This window comes from Bos javanicus, chromosome 1 (assembly GCF_032452875.1).
Source record: "Bos javanicus breed banteng chromosome 1, ARS-OSU_banteng_1.0, whole genome shotgun sequence".
In the NCBI taxonomy this organism is placed as follows: domain Eukaryota; kingdom Metazoa; phylum Chordata; class Mammalia; order Artiodactyla; family Bovidae; genus Bos; species Bos javanicus.
Window position 1 is genome coordinate 107,667,407 of NC_083868.1, and position 18,882 is coordinate 107,686,288.

Below are 18,882 nucleotides of genomic sequence, written 5' to 3' on the forward strand. Positions count from 1 at the left end.
GGGTTGCAGAGTCAAACACGACTGAGCAACTAAGCATAGCATAGAGTGCTGTTAATGCTCCAAGCAGATCCGTGTTCCTGTCCCCTACACCCACCCCCCAGCTGCTGTGAATATTGGCTTATGAAGGCTCACAGCTATCTTCTATGGTGCAATTTATCCCTCTGCCTTCATCAGGCCAGGAATAGACCATCTGATCCACATGCTACTTGGCATTTCTCCTGCCCCATCCTGCTCCTCTCACTTTTTTACAGGCTTATCCCTTAATAAACCCCTTGATACGAAGAACTGACTCATTGGAAAAGATCCTGATGCTGGGAAAGATTGAAGGCAGGAGGAGAAGGGGACGACAGAGGATGAGATGGTTGGATGGCATCACCGACTCGATAGACATGAGTTTGAGCAAGCTCTGGGAGTTAGTGATGGACAGGGAGGCCTGGTGTGCTGCAGTCCATGGGGTTGCAGAGTCAGACACAACTGAGTGACTGAACTGAACTGATCTGAAATCACCTGTATGCAAATCCCTATCTCAGACTCTGTTTCTAGGGAACCTGACCTAAGACGTCAAGATCCCATGATTCTGCTTCTTAATATATTTGGCTTTCTGACCACTACATCTGCTTGGAGAAAGGAAACAGGACTGGGTTATTCTTATAATTTTATTCTAATCCAGGAATACATTTCAAAATTTACTGTATGACATCAATAACTTTTATGAATACCAGGAAATAGTTCTTATAAAATATGTAGTAATGATCTGATAAACAAAAACACCCATAAAGACAGACAAAGAGCATAGGAGAGATTTAGCTTTAGGTTGATATTACTAAATAGAATTATTGCTCTTATTATTTGCACTAGTGAGTGGAAGCAGCTGTATCTCCAATATTATCAATTTTGCTAATTGTTATTGATTATATTTTAAAAACTGTACTAATAACCAATAGCCTATAAATAATCTTTTATTATAAGGCTTTTCCACTTTATTATACTGTAATAGTTTCCTTGGTTCTTAATATGATGTGATTATTTGCTGACTTGGAAGAATACCTTTATTAGAATATGCATATGTGTTCAATTTATCTTCTCAATTACACCTACATTAAAACCTTACAAATCAAGTTTGCAAAAACAGACAAGCAACAGAGCCTATATGGCTTGTGATCTCCTGCACTATTGCATCTGGTTAATGATGACGATAACCTTCAAGAATAAGCACTGAATTAATCGGAGGGTTCTGTGTGTGGCTCCCAGGGAAGTGTGCACTGCAGTCCAAAGGCTGGATCCAGAGCAAGGTGAGAGCTGGAAGCATGAGGAACACAAATCCCCTGCAACATCCAGGGAGATGGTATACAAAAGCACAGAGTTTCACCAACAGTAACGTAACTTTTTCACTCTTTCCTCTAAAGTGATTTTACTTTTCTTATTCTGGAAGAAGGAAATCAGCTGCTTCTCTACTTTCTCAATGAAATACATTTTGCTTCAGGTTATTCATAGTTACTCTCAACTGACAAATCTATTATGAAGAACAAAGTCGACCATTCTTTGGTTTGATAATCACTGAAACTGAGTGTTTAGTGCTCAGGTAGCCATTAACTCAGTTGGTAAAGAATCTGCCTGCAATGCAGGAGACCCTGGTTCGACTCCTGGGTCAGGAAGATCCCCTGAAGAAGGGATAGGCTATCCACTCCAATATTCTTGGACTTCCCTTGTGGCTCAGCTGGTAAAGAATCTGCCCACAATGTGGGAGACCTGGTTCGATCCCTGGGTTGGAAAGATCCCTGGAGAAGGGAAAGGCTACCCACTCCAGTATTCTGACTGGAGAATCCCATGTACAGTCCATGGGGTCACAAAGAGTCGACAACAACTGAGTCACTTTCACTTTTCAGCCATTTTCAGTGAATAAATTGCTCATCAGCAGAGACTCAAATGCTCTTTTCCTCTCCTCACTTATTTCTTGTGTTCAAAAGAAAACAAAAGAGAAACCTCTGAGTATGCTGTTATTTAAATAGAGGCAAGTCCAGATTGCTCCTGGGAATCCCTGGGATTCCCAGATGGTAAAGAATCTGCCTGCAATGCAGGAGACCCAGGTTTAATCCCTGGGTCGGGAAGATCCCTTGGAGAAGGGAATGGCTACTCACTCCCGTATTCTTGCCTGGAGAATTCCATAGACAGAGGAGCCTGGTAGGCTACAGTCCATGTGGTTGCAAAGATTCAGACACGACTGAGAAACTCACACACACACACACACACACACACACCAGGTTATTCCAATGCCTATAATGAGTCTATTTCCTGGGAATTTCTTTTCACTCTCATCAAATAACTTCAATGAATGATAGTCATATTCCTCAACCTGAGCATGGGCATCTCAGACTCCTGAGCATGGGCTCAGACTCCTCTCCCACTCTCAGTGGAAGAGTCAGGCTCTCCCTCATGTGGATCTGGGCACAGGGCTAGAGGGTGGCCGGGTTGGTCTGAGCTGGCAGGGGTGAACAAGGGACAGAATCTGGGACTAGACTCCTGTCTAAGGCACAGTCACTTGGCTACCACCTCCAGGATTTTGTCGTACTATGTACCACCTCTGGCTTCCCAATGAGTCAGCAGGTAAAGAATTCTCCTGCAACACAGGAGATGCAAGAGATGAAGGTTCAATCCTGGGTTGGGAAAATCCCCTGAAAGAGGGAATGGCAACCTGCTCCAGTATTCTTGCCTGAAAAATCCCATGGACAGAGGAGCCTGGCGGGCTACAGTCCATGGAGTCGCAAAGAATAAAACAAGACAGCATGCACACATACCACCTCTACTCCAACTTATACAATATTTTACGCTAAATCAATTGTTGTTCAATTACATTCATTCAAAGGAGAAACTTTATATTACTATGATAAATGGAGTATAAGTATTATGTGCTGAAATAGAAGTAAATTATACACATATGACATTTTATCAACTTAAAATTAATTTTAACACCTCTGAAATTGAGATGTATCTTAGAATTAATGGCATCTTACAATTATAATTGGCAACATCATATTTTAGTAGCACATAAAATAATGATGTGTTTTACTTATAAGTGATGTATTAGATTCGATGAAATATAGTAAATTCTATAAAAACAATGTTACTGAACTTTTAAAAATGAAAAGTAAAAGTGACAAATGAAAAACAGAATAAATCAAACTGACTTATAAAATGTGTGGTTGGGGATTTCCCTGGTGGTCCAGGGGCTAAAACTCTGCACTTCCAATGCAGGGAGCGCAGGGCTCCATCCATGGTCAGAGAACTAGATCCCACGTGCCACAACTAAGAGTTTGCATGCCACAACTAAAGATCCCTGCATGCCACAACAAAAACTAAAGATCTCATGTGCTGCAACTAAAACCCAGCACAGCTAACAAATAAATAAAATGTATGGTTGAATATAAGTTTCTTGTTGATTATAATGGAACTTTGGATCAAACTAACTAGAAATCCAGTTAGGATTTCTAGTTAGGATTTCAGACAAAAATAACGATCCACATCAATGAGACAAACCTGTTAGTTTCTATATTAACCCACTAACTTGCATTAGGACATGGCTTATGTGCATGCTTGCGTGCTAAGTTGCTTCGGTAGTGTCTGCCTCTTTGCAACCCTATGGACTGTAGCCTGCCAGGTTTCTCCATCCACGGGATTCTCCAGGCAAAAATACTGGAGTGGTTGCCATGCTCTTCTCCAGGGGATCTTCCTGACCCAGGGATTGAACCTGCGTCTCTTATGTCTCCTGCATTGGCAGGTGGATTCTTTACCGCGAGCACCACCTAGGAAGACCAAGGATGTGGTTAAGACAGCTCAAAAATATTCAACTATTTAATCTGCTACATTTAAGTGTACATATACATACTCAGCAACTTTAGGAAGTGATATTTCAACATATCACTTAATAAAACACAGAGGTACTTGTAAAATTCAGTATGTGGGAGTCCTTCCCTCTTGGTTGTCTATGCTTCTAATGGGCACTGCTGAGGGTTCCATTACTGAGGGCTTGGAACACTTATGATTATGCCTGAGCACCGCACCCCTGATTTATGAGGTCTAAGTAAGCTTGATTCCCATGACAGTACTACATTTGTCTCATCCTAAGCAATATTCTCTGTGAAATTACAGGTTTTATGCACGCATTCCCTTCTGCAAAATATATATGAATGTAAAAACAAGACTGTCAAAAGACATTTGTCTGAATATCACCTAAAAATTACTGTGTATCACACTTTGGGCAACACTCATCTTGATGGAACACCAAGTAGAAAGGACTCAGCGGAAATGGGGACAGTTGGGTTACAGCTAGAACCAGGTGGGTCAGGTGGGGCGAAGAAGGCAATCAGGAGGCAAAAGTCCTGCAGGAACTGTCCAGGACCTAGACCTCTGGAGAAGGCCCTGGAGTAGGGAGGTGCTACCTTCAGAAGACAACAGCATTCATTTTTCCATTTCTCTGTTCATTCATTGAAATATCTACCATGTGCCAGGCACTGTGCTGGGTTCTGGAAAGAAAGAGTTGAAAGAGGTCAAACAGTTCACAGCGTAGAAAGGAAATGAACAGCAGTGATTACAGTTGGGTTTCAAAATATTAGGGCGGGTGTAGACAAAGAGTCCAATGAAAAAAAGTATTGGAACGGGGCATTTAACTCAATGTGGACCGCCCAGGGAAGTCTTCCAGAAGGAGTGATGCTTGAATTGAGTCTTGAGGTGTAAGTGAAAGTTGCTGAAATCCTCCAGATGCCAAATGATGGAAGGATACCCCCATCTCAGGGAACAGCGTGGTCAAAGTTCAGCAGTTTGTTAAGAAAGCATGATCTGTCACCCACAAATGAGAGATGTTAATATAATTGGAAAAGAGAAAGTGAGTATCAGAGGATGGTAGAGAAAGAAGCTGAAAATGGTAGGAAATCTCAAGCTGGATGTGAAGGATACTGAACTTGACCTTGAAGTTCACAGAGAGACCTGAAGGATTTTAAGCCAGAAATGGCTGGATTATATGTGTGTTTTGTGTGTTGACTGATGCTGAGGAAAAGTAAATTCTGTATTAAAACATAACCTGAAGGCCTTAGCCAGAGTGCTAGACAGTCAGCACGTAGAGATCTGTATCATGTAAAAAACTGAAGTATGGTCAGGACAAAGGACTGTGGGCTGCTGAAAGGGCGTGAAAGGGCAGATGATTAGCACTGCGGATGTGAGGTGCTGAAGGAGTCCCACATAGGCAGGAGGAAATCTCCCAGGTGAGAATAAGAGTTTGTGAAGAAAGGAAGAGGAAGAGCCAGTGCTAACTTTCACAGTGAGCCTAGAGGGCTGGCTGAACCTCCAGCAGATGACAGCGACAGGGAAGGCTAGAGAGTGCTGGAGGCATTCCCTCTGTATATCCTGAGATAACCCATTGTGTCAACTTTTATTTATACATCTACATTTTATTTATATATTTCTTTTTTTTAAAAAAAGTGTTTATTGTGGAAATACTTCAAACATTTACATAATCGAATAGCACAATGAACCCCATGTATCTATCACCCGACTCTAGCAATTATCAGCCCACAGTAGTCTTATTTCCTCTGGATTATTTTGAAGCAAATCCCAGACATCATACCTTTTTAAAACAATGATCTTTATCCTTAACCCAAACCTGTGTCAGAACCATAGGATATGACGAACTTTGTACTGTGGCTAATTAAAAAATACTGAAAATTCACAAATATAGAAGCAAAGTCTACTCTCTAGTAAAGAGAAATTAATAATAAGACAATATGAACATGATGTTATTTAGAGAAAGGGGTATTTAGAGAATAAACCTCAGTTATTTAGAGAAAGGGGTAAAACAGAATAATTTAGAAATAATGCTCATCTGGTAAGCAAAGATACTAGTAAAATCCTACAACCTGAATTAAACTAATGAGGTTAAATATATGAGCAGTGTTCTTGCCTGGAGAATCCCAGGGACGGGGGAGCCTGGTGGGCTGCCGTCTATGGGGTTGAACAGAGTCGGACACGACTGAAGCGACTTAGCACCATATAAGCAGGAAACAGAAGAAAATTGATTTGAAAATGTGTGTACTAAAGCACCAAAGAAATAAGCTATTAAATAGGAAAAGCAGAAAGACCTGGGCTGACGGTGGGATAGGGAAACAGATTAAGTGTAAGTTGGAATATAGCGTAGCTCATTTAAAAGAGATCCCAATTAATTCCTTCATGCAATAATTACTGAGCGCCTGCCACGTGCAGGGCACCATCATGTCTCTGGAATGTCACCGGCCTTTAGTAAACCATCTTCGCTGCTTAGAGGAGGTAACAAGTGACCTGAGGGCAAGCAGCTGCGTGTACCTGATTCTGCCTGAACCTCATCCAGATTCTTTATTAAACACCTGGCTTCTTGAGAAATAGAGGCAACTGGAAGGGGTTCAAAGGAGTGGAAAAGAAAATAATTAGAGGAAGAGGTTGGTTTTAACAGAAGGATCAAAGGAACGAAATATTGGGAACTTGGCTAAGCTGGGGGCTCAGGGTAAAAAATGAGCTATCTGAGGCATGTAAAGAGTGAAGTTACATAAGAAATATTGAGGTGGTGCAGAGGGCATAATGGAGAGCCTCGGACAGAGGAAGAGAGAGAAAGGCAGCTGCCAGGGGCAGGATAAGGCACTCAGGAGGCCCAGGGCTACAGACAGCACATTCTGACATCAAGTGGGACTCTGTCCAATGGTTACAGAACGTGGGCACTATTTTTAACCTTTCAACTTTAGAAAAGAAAGTGTTCTGAATCACTGCTAACCCTGATGAGCAGCATGGGAAGGGAGAGGAAAAAGTATTTTCTCTCAAATGTAATTCATAGATAAGTTCTAATGCTTCTCATTCCCATGATGGTTTCTCCAGTCAGCAAAAGTCTTACCGGGGATGGCAGAGCAACAGAGTATTAGTTCTCTGGTTAATGTTTTACCTTTTCATTTAAGGTCTTAGTGACCTTATTTTGGCAACTTTTTTGGTTCTTGATCAGTTTCTTTCATTCAGACTCTGGGTCCTTATTTTGTGGAAGGAATTACTTTTTTTTTAAATTTTAAAATACATCATAAATACAAATCAGGGTCTACAAGCCTTTATGTAGAGTTTAAAGAATAATGATGACGTGAACACCAGCATTTCCCATCTCTCCAATTAAAGTCAGATCCTTCTTTGAGGCCCTCTGGGTATCACACCTTGATCACTTTTCTTCCTCTGTCTCTTCTTTCTATTCCTCAACATTATCCTAAAAGTTAGCTTAACCTCTTCCTTAACATTTTACAATAGGGTATGATCCAGAGCTTAGCTAAACTACTCCAAGCTATTGCTGCCCCAGCATTCAATGTTTTGGCTAAGAGGCCTGTGACGGGGGTCGGGTGGGCTTAAACTGACGCCAGCCCCTCATGTCATCAAGCACATGCCCTGAATGACAGCCTGCAGACTCACAGCAAATGTGCACTCCTGATATAACTCCCCAGCAGCCAGTGATACATCGTCTTTCACCTCCCAGGGCTTTCCCCTTGTGCACCCCTTAGATAAGACCCCCAGAAGCTTACCAAAAAAGTGAAAGCAAAGTTGCTCAGTCATATCCAACTCTTTGCAACCCCGTGAACTGTAGCCTATGAGGTTCCTCCATCCATGGAATTTTCCAGGCAAGAGTACTGGAGTGAGTTGCTGTTTCCTTCTCTAGAGGATCTTTCCGACCCAGGGATTGAACCCGGGTCTCCAGCATTACCAAAACCCTGCTCTTTTTGGTTCCAAATACGGCTTATTACTGTCATCATATCTCTGGTTGTATCATGGTCTCACGGTGGGCTCTTCCCCACTCTCAGGACAGCACTGCTGAAGGCCAAACAGACTCAATTCTTTCCACAGAGGACAGAAAAATTAAAAATATAATTGAGTTCATGACATTGGATACTCAAGTTGCTTAGACAAGTAGGTGGATGAACCTTAAGTAGCACGTCACTACACTGAAGTTGGAGATGTACTTTATTCTTCCCTGTGGACAGTGTTCTGGAAGAAACTCTCATTCAGTACCCCTCAGAAATGCCATTGGCGATTCCACATATCTGGGGGCATGGACTTCCTGCCCCAGCCCTGCAGAAGCATCCGTTGGGCAGCAGGCCTGGTGCAAGGAAGTGGCACAATGAACTGCATTTCCCTTTTCCTTCTGACCCCTTTCCTGAGGCTGGAGTCACCCGTGCGTGGTCCTCCCTGATCACACTAAAGCTCACCAAACACTTGGCCACTGCCCAAAAGTTTTGCCTCTGCACCGAATCTCAGTCCCCTCACATCCAAACTCGTGGAACTGGACCCACAGGGGTTTGTCAGGCTCTGGACCACCTCTGCTGGCAGCCCCAACCCCCTCCCTTCCTCCCAGCACCACATCAGCAAGGTTTTACCGTTTTTGGTGACTTGGCTAAACAGGCCAGGGGGTTCATCCTATATGACCTTTCCTATGTTCTTTAGCAATTCTAATTGAGGCCAGGGTGATTATGAATTTTAAATAAGTGAAAGGATCAAAGCTGATGAAGACAAGATGCAGGCAGTTTTAAACTTTCTGATTTTTTTTTTTTTCCCCCACCTCCCTAAGAACAGCTTAAAGAGGCATGAAGTCATGAAGTAAGGGATCTGGAAACTTCTACTCAGCAATTTATACTAGGTTTTTACAAATATAAGACATTCCATTAAGGCTAGGTAACACTCTGGTATTTCTAAAATCCTGTGAAATTGGTGTATCTCAGTGGAGACATAGGGTATTAGAAACTGATGTCTGAAAATTATTGCTATAATATCTAAAATTCCCTCTTCTCTCTCTTTTTAATTCCAAGAAGTCCAAGATCTTATGGGCAGAATATATGGCTTTTAGCAAAAGCTGGCTCTTGAGGTTTGAATTGGCTCAGGCTCGTTCTTCTCTGTTTTTAGATCCTCTCTAGTCATTCACTCAATAACAAACATTTACTAAACATCTAGTAAATAAGTGTCAGGTACAGTGCTAAACTCTGGAATTTCTAAGAAAAATCCTGACATTGGTACCTCCTTTGGAGGGTGGGCAGTTTGAAGAGCTAATAGAGAAAGAGATGCAGATAAAGAAAGAAAAGCAGTAGTGTTCTAGGTGTGCCAATGGGAGCATTCTCAGGAGCCAATGGGGGCAGCATGGGGACAGTTATTAATTCAGGGAGAGAGAGAAGTAGGAATTGGGTGAGGTGGATGGTTTGTTTTGCAAGAGGCTAGTCAAGGCTATGGTTTTTCCTGTGGTCATGTATGGATGTGAGAGTTGGACTGTGAAGAAGGCTGAGCGCCGAAGAATTGATGCTTTTGAACTGTGGTGTTGGAGAAGACTCTTGAGAGTCCCTTGGAGTGCAAGGAGATCCAACCAGTCCATTCTGAAAGAGATCAGCCCTGGGATTTCTTTGGAAGGAATGATGCTAAAGCTGAAACTCCAGGACTTTGGCCACCTCATGCGAAGAGTTGACTCATTGGGAAAGACTCTGATGCTGGGAGGGATTGGGGGCAGGAGGAGAAGGGGACGACAGAGGATGAGATGGCTGGATGGCATCATTGACTCGATGGACGTGAGTCTCAGTGAACTCCGGGAGTTGGTGATGGACAGGAAGGCCTGGCGTGCTGTGATTCATGGGGTTGCAAAGAGTCGGACACGACTGAGTGACTGATCTGATCTGATCTGATCTTAGGGAAGCCATGAAGACCTTGAACTGAATTATGAATTACACTCTCAGTGCACATCAGAGTCTGAACAAACTTTTGATCAACTCTTTTTCAGAAGCCCAAGAAGCTGACCTTGTCCAAATTCACACGGTTGGGACAGGATTTGTTAATGTGTAACATTTGCTGTTTCCCTTCCATTCCATGGTCCTTCTTCCCCTCTTTTTGCAGCCGGCTGTGAAGGGCCACTTTTGCTGGACCACGCTTGTACCCAGAGGTGAAGACGAAGCTGCTTCTTCATTGGTATTTACAGTTCAGTGAGACCACTTGCTTTTTTAATTCCTAGGTGTTTGGTTTATATAGATTGGGTGTTGGGTTTAAATAATTCATTTGGGGGTGGGCGTTGGTCCTATCCACTTTCTCTTTCTCTTCTTCAGTTTCATCTCAAAATTGGAAGGCAAGATATGAGTCTGTGAGTCCCTGGCTCCACCAGCTCTAGCTGGAGCCTGTGGTGTGGTGTTTCACCTTTCTGCATCCAGTCCCAAGTGTTTCTTTGGTGATACCTCTCTCTGTTCTGCGGACACAAGATTCTGGTGGAAAGACCACCACCTGACTTTCACACTCAGTGGAGCCGTTCACTGGTACGAGGTGGCCTGAAGCCAGCTGCCTTTCTCTTCTGCTCCTCCACCCCTTCAGCTCAGCCTGGGGGCCAGAGTGCTTCTCCCCCCAGCTATTGGAGAAGTACGTTCTTCTGCAGGTGAGCTAATGGGTTTCCGTGTTGTGCTTTATGGATCTCTGCATTTGCAGGGACATTGTGGGGGCAGGGCAGTATGGTGGCACTTGCCATGAGGGGACAGGAAGAAGAGATAGCCATGAGCTGAAAAAAGAAGATACCAGCGAGGGGAATTCTCTAGAATTTTGGAAGCTGAATTGCCTCTGTCGGGGAGTAGCTGATGCACCTGAAAACTATTTGCAAGACTTTACTGCCCTAGTAAAATTAGTACTGAAATGCCTGGAATCTCTTCAAGAGATTGTGATGTTCACTTAATGTTCCTCTTCTGGCAGAAAAAAGGTGAACTCGGTTATTCATGTGATTAGGCATCAGTTGTGTAAAATGATGTATGTAGGCTAATTCCTATTGACCCTTCAGAGAGAGAAATCACATATTGTTATTCAAGTAGCGCATGTAATTTTATCTCTTTTTACAAGCCCAAATCAAATAGATTACTTCCCTGAGCTATGAACAACTTGAAATGCACATAGATCTTCTAGGTTAAAGTGCAAGAGGATAAGGACTTGCATTTGAAAGAGCAAAGTCTGTAATTTGGTGCCACAAAGATTCTGTTAAATGGCTATAGAGGAGACAGGCAGATTCCAAAACTGTAAAAATTTTAAAGGAGAAATAAAAGATAACAGGGTTTCCCTGGTGGCTCAGTGGATATGAATCTGCCTGACAATGCAGGAGACATGGCATGGTTCCATCCCTGACCCTGGAAGATTCCACATGCGGTGAAGCAACTAAGCCTGTGTGTCAGGATTGAGCTTGTGCTCTAGAGCCCAGGAGCCGGAACTACTGAAGCCCGTGTGCCTTGGAGCCTATGCTCCGCAACAAGAGAAGCCACTGCCATGAGAAGCCTGTGAACAGCAACTAGAGAGTAGCCCCCTTTCACCATAACTAGAGAAAAGTCTGCACAGCAACAAAGACCAGCATAGTCAAGTTTAATCGCTCAGTCGTGTCTGGTTCTTTGCTACCCCATGGACTGCAGAACACCAGGCTTCCCTGTCCTTCCCTGTCTATCCCTGTCCATCACCAACTCCTGGAGCTTGCTCAAACTCCTGTCCATCACGTCAGCGATGCTATCTAACTATCTCATCCTCTGTCGTCCCCTTCTCCTCCCTCCTTCAATCTTTCCCAAAATCAGGGTCTTTTCCAAGGAGTCAGTTCTTTGCATCAGGTGGCTAAAGTATTGGAGTTTCAGCTTCAGAATCAGTCCTTCTGATGAATATTCAGGACTGATTTCCTTTAGGATTGACTGGTTGGATCTCCTTGCAGTCCAAGGGACTCTCAAGAGTCTTCTCCAACACCACAGTTCAAAAGCATCAGCTCTTCGGTGCTCAGCTTTCTTTATAGTCCAACTCTCACATCCATAAATGACTACTGGGAAAACCATAGCTTTGACTATACAGACCTTTGCTGGCAAAGAATGTTTCTGCTTTTTAATATGCTTAAATATGCTTAAAGACCCGGCACAGCCATAAATAAATAAATAATTTTAAAAAAGATAACATGGGGTTGTCATGGGAAAAAACATTTTATATTTACTTACTTAAGCAGTCTTTTTGAAGGTAGAAATATTGGCTTAGCTAAAAAGTTCGTTTGGCTTTTTCTATAACATATTATTGAAAAACCTGAATGAATCTTTTGGTCAACCCAATACTTCTCAAAACCATTACCGTGACTCCCCTGCCCAGGCCACTATTGTATCGCCTCTACTCTGGATTACTGAAATAGCTGCCTGTTGAATCTCCCTGCTTCACCTCTGACCCTCACAGTTCACTCGCCTCTCAACCAAAATTATTTTTTAAAGATCATCTTTTAAAGCTTACAGTTCTCCACGAGCTTGTTACTGTCCACAGGATAAAATTCAAGCTTCTTACCCCAGAGACTCCTCAGGCTTTCTCAACAGAGACAGTATGTGGAGGACAGGAAGAGCAGGACAAGTCTTCTTGTGTGTGTCCATCCACAGCAGTGCACGAAGTTTAGCATCCCTGGTCCTGCCCACAAAAGCTAACAGTGCTGTCTTCGACTCTGTATTTTGCATCCAAATCACCAGCTGCATATCCTCACACACCATCTAGGCAGGGGAAGGAGGGTGGCATCACCCCCAGCTGAAAATCCCCACTAGGCTACCTGATCTGGCGCCTGCCTACCTCCAACCTCAGGATCTCCGCATGGGCTCTTTTCTCTGCCTGGACTGTTCCACTCCCAGACTAGCCATGTTTGGCTCCTTTTCCACATTTATGTCTTATTTTAAAATGTCACCTCCTCAGAAATATCATCCCTGGGTCACCTCTTCTAAAATAGCAGTACAGAGTCACTCTCACTATGTATACTTATCACGATACACACTTTTCTCCTTTGTTTACTTGTTTATTGTCTGTCTCCCCTCTCTAGAATGTAAGTTCCATGAGAACAGTCTGTTTTGTTTGCTGCTATACCCGCAGAGCCCGGGGATAAATTTTTATAAATATTTGTGGATTGAATAATAGATGCCATAAGGTTATTTTTCATTTAACCACATACATAATACATACTGGGAAGAAGCAGAAAAGCATTATCAAACTCATTTTTTAGATAAAGTACCAAGACACTAAAAATAACAAATCTCACACTGAATATTAGTGATGGAGGGAGGAACAAAACCAGAAATGCCATTGCCGCCTTATTAAGTCACAGTGGATTATTCAGGACATGGTGATCTGTTAGGTCACAATGAAAGACATATAACATAGAGTTGTTGGTGTTGTTTAGTCATTTAGTCATGTCTGACTCTTTTGTGACCCCTTGACTGTAGCCCACCTAGCTCCTCTGTCCATGGGATTTCCCAGGGGAGAATACTAGAGTGAGTTGCCATTTCCTTCTCCAGGGGATCTTCCCAACCCAGGGATAGAACCTGTGCCTCCTGCATTGGCAGGCGGATTCTTTATCAATGAGCCACTAAGGAAGCCCCTGTAACATACAGAGACATACATAATTAATAAATTCTCTTGTTTCCACCACTTTGAGGCTAAATATCCATTGTGGCTACTACTATATGTATATTAACTGAATTTCATTTTACTTTACAAGCTATTATACCTTTTCAAATCTAGCCTCAAAAATTTAGATTCACCCTTTGGAGAAGGAGATGAAAAAGGAAATGTTTTATTATTCTCTGTGAAACAAGTCTGAAAACCCATCTCTCATCTGATTCTGCTGCTGCTGCTGCTGCTAAGTTGCTTCAGTCGTGTCCGACTCTGTGCGACCCCATAGACGGCAGCCCACCAGGCTCCCCGTCCCTGGGGTTCTCCAGGCAAGAACACTGGAGTGGGTTGCCATTTTCTTCTCCAATGCATGAAAGTGAAAAGTGAAAGTGAAGTCTCTCAGTCATGTCCAACTCTTAGCGACCCCGAGGACTGCAGCCCACCAGGCTCCTCCATCCATGGGATTTTCCAGGCAAGAGTACTGGAGTGGGATGCCATTGCCTTCTCCGCATCTGATTCTAGTAGCTGACAAAACTGATCCACGAACAAGGCATCACATGCGACATAGCAAACACGTGGCAACTGGGTTCTCTCTCCACTCCTGCATCACAGCAGGTACAGCTCACAATCTTAGTACCTCCTCTTGCTGAGCACCCATTCCATATGGGACTCTCAACCGAGTGTTTCTGGCAGCAACTAGCAATGAACTGGAGTTGACATACAAGTTAAACATCTATTTGCCAGCCCTAGAAGAGTGGAAAGAGTAAATCTTTCCAGATCAATCTGAGTGTGAATACCACATTTGCTCTCTGTCATGTGTGAGATCTTGGTTACTCACTCTCTTTCTGTTGGTCTCATAATATCAAACTTGTAGGGTTGTTGGGGAAAATTACAAATAATGGCAGTAAAGTGTTTATCACCATGCTTGTTGCAATTAGAATTTGCTAAATAGTAGCATAGGTCTGTGGTGAGGAGAAGGCTTTGTTTAACCCCCAAGAACAGAGAGGAGATATTATCTTGGAAGGCAGGAGGTGGTGCAGGTAACTGGAAACAGTAGATTGAAACTGAGTGTTGGACTAGATGAGTGGTTCCTAAACAAATTGTACATAGGCCCCAGCTCAGATCTACAGGTCGGAAACTCGGGATGGATCCCAGCATTGTGTGTGTTAACAAGCCTTGCTGATGCATGCTCTCTCTAGTTTGGGAAGCACTGCAGTAGGGAGAGGGAAGGCAGAGGATGGATAGATGTGGTAAAGTCAAACAAGAAGCATGTGTGCTCACCTGGTGATTAATCAGAGAGGAAACAAGAAGTGCCTCCCCTAAAAGAAGATGTGGCCATGAGTACGCCCCACCCTAGCAGCCGCTTCCACAGGCAGGATAGCAGTTTGCTATAACCAAGGACAGACTCGGAGCTCACCGAGAGAGAATGGGTTTGTAGTACAAAGCAAAGGAATAGCTTCCCAAATGCGGCCCAGATGCAGGGAGACCACAGACTGGAAACTGAAGGCTCCTTCTCTGAGCAGAGGAAGGTGGCCCTTGTTCTTGGTGGTTTCAAGTGCAGCTTTGACTGAAGGCAAACAGCTGATCTAGACACTTCCTCAGGCTCCCCCAGCTTGGTAATTTCATGAAAGAATTGCATCTGACAAGCTCAAGGTGCCTGGGGCCAGTGGGAAGGAGGGGGCATCAAAGATGTGTCAAGAGATCCAACTCCATGGGGATTTCTCTGCTCCACCTGCTCAACCTAGACCATTGCATTCCCCCATTCCAACTCTTTCTGCCAGTATACAGACACAGAAGTACGTCTGCTGCTAAGTCGCTTCAGTCATGTCCGACTCTATGTGACCCCATAGACGGAAGCCTACCAGGCTCCCCCATCCCTGGGATTCTCCAGGCAAGAACACTGGAGTGGGTTGCCATTTCCTTCTCCAATGCATGAAAGTGAAAAGTGAAAGTGAAGTCGCTCAGTCATGTCTGACTCTGCACTTCCAACTTTCCTGTTCTTCCCACAACCACGTGTATGAGTATTACTGTCATTCCCAGGAGGCAGACCATGGACCTGAGGCTCAGATACATAAAGGAACTAGCCCAGAGTCTCACAGCTACTTTAAGTGGCCGAGGGTAGATCCTAAACACCAGTGTCCTGACAGAGGTGGTGTTAATCCACCGCTAGAAGATTGGCTACAGGGGTGACCTACCCTTATTTGGGTTAAAAATGACAGCTCTCAATTCCCAGCCAATGCACGTGCTGTGATTTGTGTTTCCAATGGAATGTTTCTGCTGCTGCTGCTATTTATCATCACCTTTCTAAGCTGGTGGAAGGAATGTTTTCAATTTAACATTGTGTCCTACACACAGCCCCATTGCAGGTATGGCAACCCTGATCTTAAATTGACAGCAGTGAATGATTAAAACTCTGAGAGTGGCACTAACCATGTTCTTAAAGACAGCAGTGGGAATGTGTTAGGAGATTTTACTGAAAGTTAGTAATTGGTTATTACTGAACCACTTATAATATGTGGCTTCTAATAACAACAACAACAAAAATCCATTAAAAATGCTGTTTAAACTTGCTTTTGGATAGACCACCTTTATTGAGATTCTAAGGTGGTTACCCTTGGACTGCAAGAAGATCCAACCAGTCCATTCTGAAGGAGATCAGCCCTGGGTTTTCTTTGGAAGGAATGATGCTAAAGCTGAAACTCCAGGACTTTGGCCACTTCATGCGAAGAGTTGACTCATTGGAAAAGATTCTGATGCTGGGAGGGATTGGGGGCAGGAGGAGAAGGGGACAACAGAGGATAAGATGGCTGGATGGCATCACTAACTCAATGGACGTGAGTTTGAGTGAATTCCGGGAGTTGGTGATGGACAGGGAGCCCAGTGTGCTGCGATTCACGGGGTCGCAGAGTCGGACACGACTGAGTGACTGAACTGAACTGAACTGAAGGTGGTTACCATTGTTCTTCACGCATATGGACTATCTTTGTGTGCATGCGTGGTTAAGTTGTTTCAGTCGTGTCCAACCGTTTGACACCCTACAGACTGTAGCCCGGCAGACTCCTCTGTCCATGGGATTCTCCAGGCAAGAATACTGAAGTGCACTGCCATGACCTCCTCTAGGGGATCTTCCCTACCCAGGGATCAAACCCACGTCTCTTATGTCTCCTGCATTGGCAGGCAGGTTCTTTGCCACTAGCACCACTTGGGAAGCCCATGGATTATCCTTATACCATAGGGAAACAACCAAGTATTCATATCTCTGAACACAAAATAGGTGGAAGTGAGTTTGATTTAAGAAAAACTTCTGAGCAATGAGCCTGGTTAATAATTAGGAATGGATTTTCTAGGGACTTGGGCATTCTTTCTTGAAGGAGGGTGGGGAGAAGGGGGTAAAGTAACAGGGATTCTAAAGTTGTGCTAAAGAGCTGGTTTCTGCTCTCAAAACTCATTTCCTCCTCTGCAAGGAACAATATAGTTTCCTAAGTCATAGAGAAAATAATGAAAAATAATATTTATGGAGTCTCTACTGGATTCCAAGATTCCTCTAATTTATTTATGATCTGTGATTTTGTTTTTAATTATCTGAAGTCTTAGAATCACATAGTTTATACATTTTTGTTGATTGTATATCTCCTTTAATGTTTCTAACAAGTTGGCCAAAGCACCATTGCCAATCACATATGATAATTCTACAGTTACATGTGTTTTGGAATAGCAATTTAAAAGACAGTCCTGAATTATAACTTTAGTTTGACTTAGTAAAGAATTCAAAAGCAAAGTTTGCCACTATAGCTCATGAAACTAAATTTTAAAAGCATGTGACCTTGTGTGTGTACTAAGTCAATTCAGTCACGTCTGACTCTTTGTGACCCTATGGACTGTAGCCTGCCAGGCTCCTCTATCCATGAGATTCTCCAAGAAAGATTACTGGAGTAGGTTGCCATGCCCTCCTCCAGGGGAACTTCCCAACTAAGAGATTGAACCCACATCTCTTATGCCTCCTGCATTGGCAGGTGGGTTCTTTACCTGCCACCTGGGAAGCCCATGTGACCTTGCTTGCTTGCTTCCTTGCTGAGTTGCTTCAGTCATGTCTGACTCTGTGCAACCCCATAGACAGCAGCCCCCAGGCTCCCCCGTCCCTGGGATTCTCCAGGCAAGAACACTGGAGTGGGTTGCCATTTCCTTCTCCAATGCATGAAAGTGAAAAATGAAAATGAAGTCGCTCAGTCGTGTTCGACCCTCAGCGACCCCATGGACTGCAGCCTTCCAGGCTCCTCCGTCCATGGGATTTTCCAGGCAAGAGGAGTGGGGTGCCATTGCCTTCTCCGCATGTGACCTTACAGATCGCCTATGAAATATGAAAAGAATTAAATATTCTTTATATGCTTTATACATGAACTGCACTAAAATGCCTTTCATTGAATAAAAGGCAACATTTTAGATACAGGGGATTTTAATTAAATTGGTAATAGTTAAGACCAAAAAGATAGAGTGGACATTACCAGCTTACCTTCAGCCCTTGCCTTTAGCAGGCTAATGAATATAACGTGAAACACAGGTGAGTCTTGCTGTTCTATGACACAGTGAAGGGATATCCTCCATATTTAAATATATTAATGTAATCAGTTATATAAACTTAAATGTAAAACCAGTTTCCTATAGGTTTTGAGATGGCATTCACCATCTCTATGAAGAGCTGAACACTACTCATCAAGTCCCGTCATGTCTTTAGAAGGGGACAACAGAGATAGTACTTGCTGGACTAGCATTAGTATCAAAATTCAAAAAGCTGATCATATTAATTTAACCATGAGTCAGTCTATATAAATCAGGACTATCCAAAATAAATATCCTACCAGATATTCATGATTGGAACGCTGCTATATGAGGTCTATTTAAATGTGGTACACATAAAAAAGCTCATGAGACATTTCTGTTTTGTAATAAACAAGGCAATGCACAACTATTACTCATTAGTAGCTTTTTGGGGATAAACTATTAAGCCTGCCCTTTCTGCCATCTTTTTAATGCCCGTGAAGATCATTTTTGTTCCACGAATGTACTTCTCGGGATTCTCCATATACCCCATCAGTGTCTCCTCTCCCCAAGAGATGCCTTTGTTTCTGTTGAAATCTGTGTAAGAAAATCCAGGGGCCTGACCTGTCTTTTGCCCAAAAAGACCATGGAGATTTGGCTCAATCTTGTGCCTGCCTCCCTTATCCATGGTATGGCACTGGACACACTTCTGAATAAAAATCTTGTCCTTTTCAACATTATCCATGTTTAGATTGTTCTCTTTTCACAATGTCCTGCTCTCCAAGTCCAAGGACATGCAGGTCTGAGCCTATGTCCTGGTAGGTTCCTCTAACTCTGATGACGTTGTTAATTATTTACTCTCTTTAGAAATAAGGAAACCAAGGTTCAGACTGGCTGTGTAACTTGCTTAAGGTTATG

At 43.2% G+C, this 18,882-nt stretch overlaps 2 protein-coding genes across 2 annotated transcripts in view; both read right to left on the reverse strand.

Moving 5' to 3' along the window:
• SCHIP1 (schwannomin interacting protein 1) overlaps positions 1–18,882 on the reverse strand; it is a 180,131-nt gene that overhangs the window by 159,348 nt on the left and 1,901 nt on the right. The window lies entirely within an intron of this gene.
• Positions 18,334–18,709, reverse strand: LOC133254668 (cytochrome c-like). Its single transcript, XM_061428795.1, has one exon. The coding sequence runs from the start codon at positions 18,707–18,709 to the stop codon at positions 18,395–18,397; it is 315 nt and encodes a 104-aa protein (XP_061284779.1). The 3' UTR covers positions 18,334–18,394.